The 4,268-nt window shown below is 30.4% G+C and overlaps 1 protein-coding gene across 1 annotated transcript in view; it reads left to right on the top strand.

The window, feature by feature from the left end:
- SIX6 (SIX homeobox 6) overlaps positions 1–1,986 on the top strand; it is a 3,174-nt gene extending 1,188 nt beyond the window's left edge. Inside the window, exon 2 of the mRNA XM_053474836.1 lies at positions 1,334–1,986. Coding sequence (XP_053330811.1) covers positions 1,334–1,496 — 163 coding nt within the window. The 3' untranslated portion in view covers positions 1,497–1,986. The remainder of the gene's footprint in view (positions 1–1,333) is intronic.
- The last annotated feature ends 2,282 nt before the right edge of the window (positions 1,987–4,268 follow it).

Here is a 4,268-nt window from a genome sequence, read left to right as displayed (position 1 = left end):
TTATACAGTGTTATTATATTACATTATAGCATGGTATAATATCCTTTTTTAGGTAATTAGTTATTTATTGATCATTTTTGTGTCTTTGGTTTGGAATTATTAAACGAACCTTACACTTAAACCTTAAATACATGTGATTTATGATATTTCCATTACTGTCTGGGTGCAGTAACTCCTTTAGTTCAATGTTAATCTCTTCTTTAGAGATGTATAATCAGATTTAAACAGCTCTAAAACACCATTTCTCTTTCACTGAGCTTTATACAACTTACCGTCCTTTATTTCCCAAAAAAACAGTTAAATCACATTTTAAATGTTACGTATATTTATAGAATTAGCCAGGAATTAATATACAAACATCACTGCCAAATCTCTAGTTTGAATCTATAAATATAGATAAATATATTAATATAATGAAGGATATTAATATTTCACGTGCTTTTTAATTCGAATGAATATTTTAAAAACAGTGTTAATATTTATTCTTCCAAGAAAGTGATCAGGGGTGTTTAGCTATGAGGGGGTAATGTTTAATAATTATTATTATTATCAATATTCGGTGAAGTTGCACATTTTTGCCCTATTTTATTATTTATTTGCTTATTTTTTTGTTAGCTTAATCTGACGAACGTCACAATCTTTTCATCCAGGTTTTTAAATTATATTTAAAGGGCATCTTGAATTAATTCATGGAGGTGGTGAGGGTTGGTTTAAATGGTAAAGCCTTTGTCCCTTATTGGTAAACTTTCAGTAAATCTTTCTCATTATTTGTAAGAAATATGTCCTTCTCTTTAAACCCGAATATTTAACTTCAATATATTAAAAAATTAATCTAAATTAACCTAAAATTACAAACAGGTAGAAACAAAGTGAAAGCTCTAGGTTCAGACAAGAGAAAGGTCCACATGTAAAAAAAAAAGGCAAACAAAAAATTGACCTATATATGATTATACTATTATAAAAATTATAGTAATGATTAAATTAACAGATATTAGATATTTTGCTTATTGCACCGAACTTCCAGTGATAAATTGCCTGCTTTAAGCCAAACTATCTGAGAAATTGGGGGTGGTAGTGTTGGGAGTTAATGATGATCTTGCTTTATTTTATTATTTTTTTAAAAGGGAAAAAAATATTATATATATATATATATATATATTTTTATATATTTTTTTATATATATATATATATAGAGAGAGAATATATATATATAACAAATACCCCCCCTCAAAAAAAAGAAAAAAAAAAAGAAAAATAAACGAAATTAAAAAAACACCCAAAAACAAAAAAAATAAATATGGTGACTATCTTTGCCTCTTGTGTTTTTTGCCAGGCTGCAGCAGCAAGTTTTGTCACAGGGATCTGGACGTTCACTGGGCTCAGATGAGAGGGGTGAAGCCTTAGGCTCAGTCTCAAGTCCTGCAGCCAGCCTGTCCAGCAAAGCAGCCACCTCTGCCATCTCCATAACCTCCAGTGACAGTGAATGTGACATCTGACTGATCCTAAACTCAGCAGAAAGACCAGGATACAGGACTCTGACTACTGAGCCTGAATAAAAAGGGGGTTTCAATATCAGCTCAGAACTGGCTGCCATCACCACCAGGCACCATGTCACTTTCTTTCTCCAAGTCCCACTTAGAAGACTGTAACATGTGTCACCTTTATTTTGGGGACACTCTCTTAAGGTGCCTCAAATGCCAAGTTACCAAGTGTCTGAGCCCTAAACTTTTTGTGGGTATTTCATGTTGAAAGAAAAAAAAAAAAGGAGAGACACTGTTCTAATAATATTTTTTTTTCTTTACTTTAAAATGTGTTTTATATATTATATGATGACTTATTTAAGGGATTGTCAATGCTAGACCTGTCTGCTTGTCTGTATGTGCGCAGGTAACTTTGTAGACGCATGTGCGCCAGATTTATGAATCCAAAAAAAAGAAGGTACTGAAATAAAAACCTGTGGTGAGCATCATTTCCTACGAAATTAAATGTTTTATTATTAATACTTTCTGAAAACATTCAAACATTTTCATTTTAATGCAAGGTCAAATACTTTTTAAAAATTTTAATAATTTTAATAATTTTAACAATTATTGGATGATGGACACACTTTCAGAAAGCTGAATTTATATATATATATATATATATATATATATATATATATTATATATATATATATATATATATTATATATATATATATATATATATATATATATAATATATATATATATAAATGTAATATTATGATTGCGTTTGATCACCCAGTATTTGAGAATATATATAACAAATACAAGTAGCTGCATCAGAGTTTAAACATTGAAAATGTGTTATTTAAAAAAAATAGAAAAAAAATAGAAAAAAGATATCACTTTTAAGTGCAACAAACAACAAACACTGAAATTATATTATTTTACTAATTTTATTATTATTATTTTTATTATTATTATTTAATTTTCAATTACATGTTTCTTTTTTATTTTTACTTTTCACTTTTCATTTTATTTATTTATTTTAACCCAACGCGCTTTTTCTTCCTCATAAGGACTTTCTCTTCCTCATATGGAGATAAATAGATAAAAAAATTTCTTCAAACTCTACAAACATAGCCTAATACAACAAGCGGATTTTTAATATTTCCATTACCCGACAAATCTAAAAATATGACCATTTAATTTTTTTTCCCAGAACAATAGTTCAAATAAACACCATTAGCCTATTATCTGATTTTAAGACGGATTATTACGAAATGCTATGAACATATACATATGTATATGTGAATAACCCCCTTACTCTTAAATTTTAGATTTAAATAAAAAAAAACCCTGCAAAGAATAATTTTTGATCTTTAAACATTTTAGGGGCAAAAATAAAATAATCACATTTTATGTAAAAATTAAAATCGTGTTCCCAATGCTATTTAATGTTTGGGGAAATAGCATTTTCCAGACGAATTTTTTAGTTGCTGGTTACAATATAAAGTACATTATTTTATAGTAACAAAGATTGTCATAATCATTTAATTTTAATTTGTCTCCCAAACAGGCAGAGCCGGCGTTAAATCTGTGTCAGTGTCGCTAATGCTTAGTGAATTGGAAACACAAAGAGAAAAAAAAAATTCTGATTCATACATTGTGGGACTCATTTATTTTTGTCATCAGATTCCAATATTTTTCTTGCAGTCTTGTAACAGGAAAAGACTTGTTAGAAAAAAAAAAATTACAAGGTCTAGAAAACCATACAAGACTTCACAGGGAGGTATTTATAGCAGGAGGGCTTGCAATTAAAATATTAAGGGATTTGGAAGGTCACTTTGTGGTTTCTAAGGGACCTTACCCAGAAAAAAAAGACCCTTTTATGTTATTTCAGTTAACCATTAATCTGCCAGAGGGTATGAGTGCCTCCAAAAATAAAACTATTGATAGATATGTATTGATTTTATAGAGAGATTTAATTTATCTGTACATTTTGAATTATAGAGAAAATGATCAATCAATTCAACTTTTTTTACAGAATGCTGTTAAAGTGTTAAAATTTTATAGGTGGGCATTGCAGGTATGTATTGAATTATTGGTATTTTTTTTTTCTAGTTCCTTTTAAAAGGTCACACATGGAAATCCTCAACCTCTTTCTGTCTAAAAGAGGTAATATGTGTGTGTTTGTACTGGGATTGACTGGGAACCATTTCATGCCCACAGCACACACAAAAAAAGCGAATCTTATTTGTGTTTTAAATTGCACTAAAGCTATTTATAGTGCAACAAATTAGCAGAATATGGTCCAAAGTGTGCTTTGTGTGTCTTTTAAACAAAAAAAGCAAAATATTGTGTCAAATGTAATTGGGAGGGGAGGGTGGGGGGCCAGATCCCCCCCCCTACACTTATTCAACCTGAAACTTGCTGGAATATTTCCTTTTCTATTAAGAGCTTGGTTACTGGTGAATAAGACATCTTGTAAGCAGTCTGGTAAGGGCTGTCAAACTGCTCAGGGTAATAAGCACTAATGATGGGGTTTGGAGTTTTGTCCTGGACAAAAGGGGGCTCAGAGTGTATTGTGATGCTGAATGGCTAATAAGTTTTCAGGGAAAAATGAGTTGAGCTGTCAACAGATTGATTTTGCCAGGCTAAAGAAAAGAAAAGTCTTGCAATTTGGAAGCTGGATTGTCTTGCTGCAGCTGGGGGGGGGGGGGGGCAGAGCAACCACTTTAAAAAAAAATGAGTGCAAAAATCGTGAAATTGTATTCAGAAAATGTGATCACAACAATCCCTAGTG

Source organism: Spea bombifrons, chromosome 9 (genome assembly GCF_027358695.1).
Source record: "Spea bombifrons isolate aSpeBom1 chromosome 9, aSpeBom1.2.pri, whole genome shotgun sequence".
Taxonomy (NCBI): domain Eukaryota; kingdom Metazoa; phylum Chordata; class Amphibia; order Anura; family Pelobatidae; genus Spea; species Spea bombifrons.
This window is presented reverse-complemented; position numbering and strand designations above follow the sequence as displayed.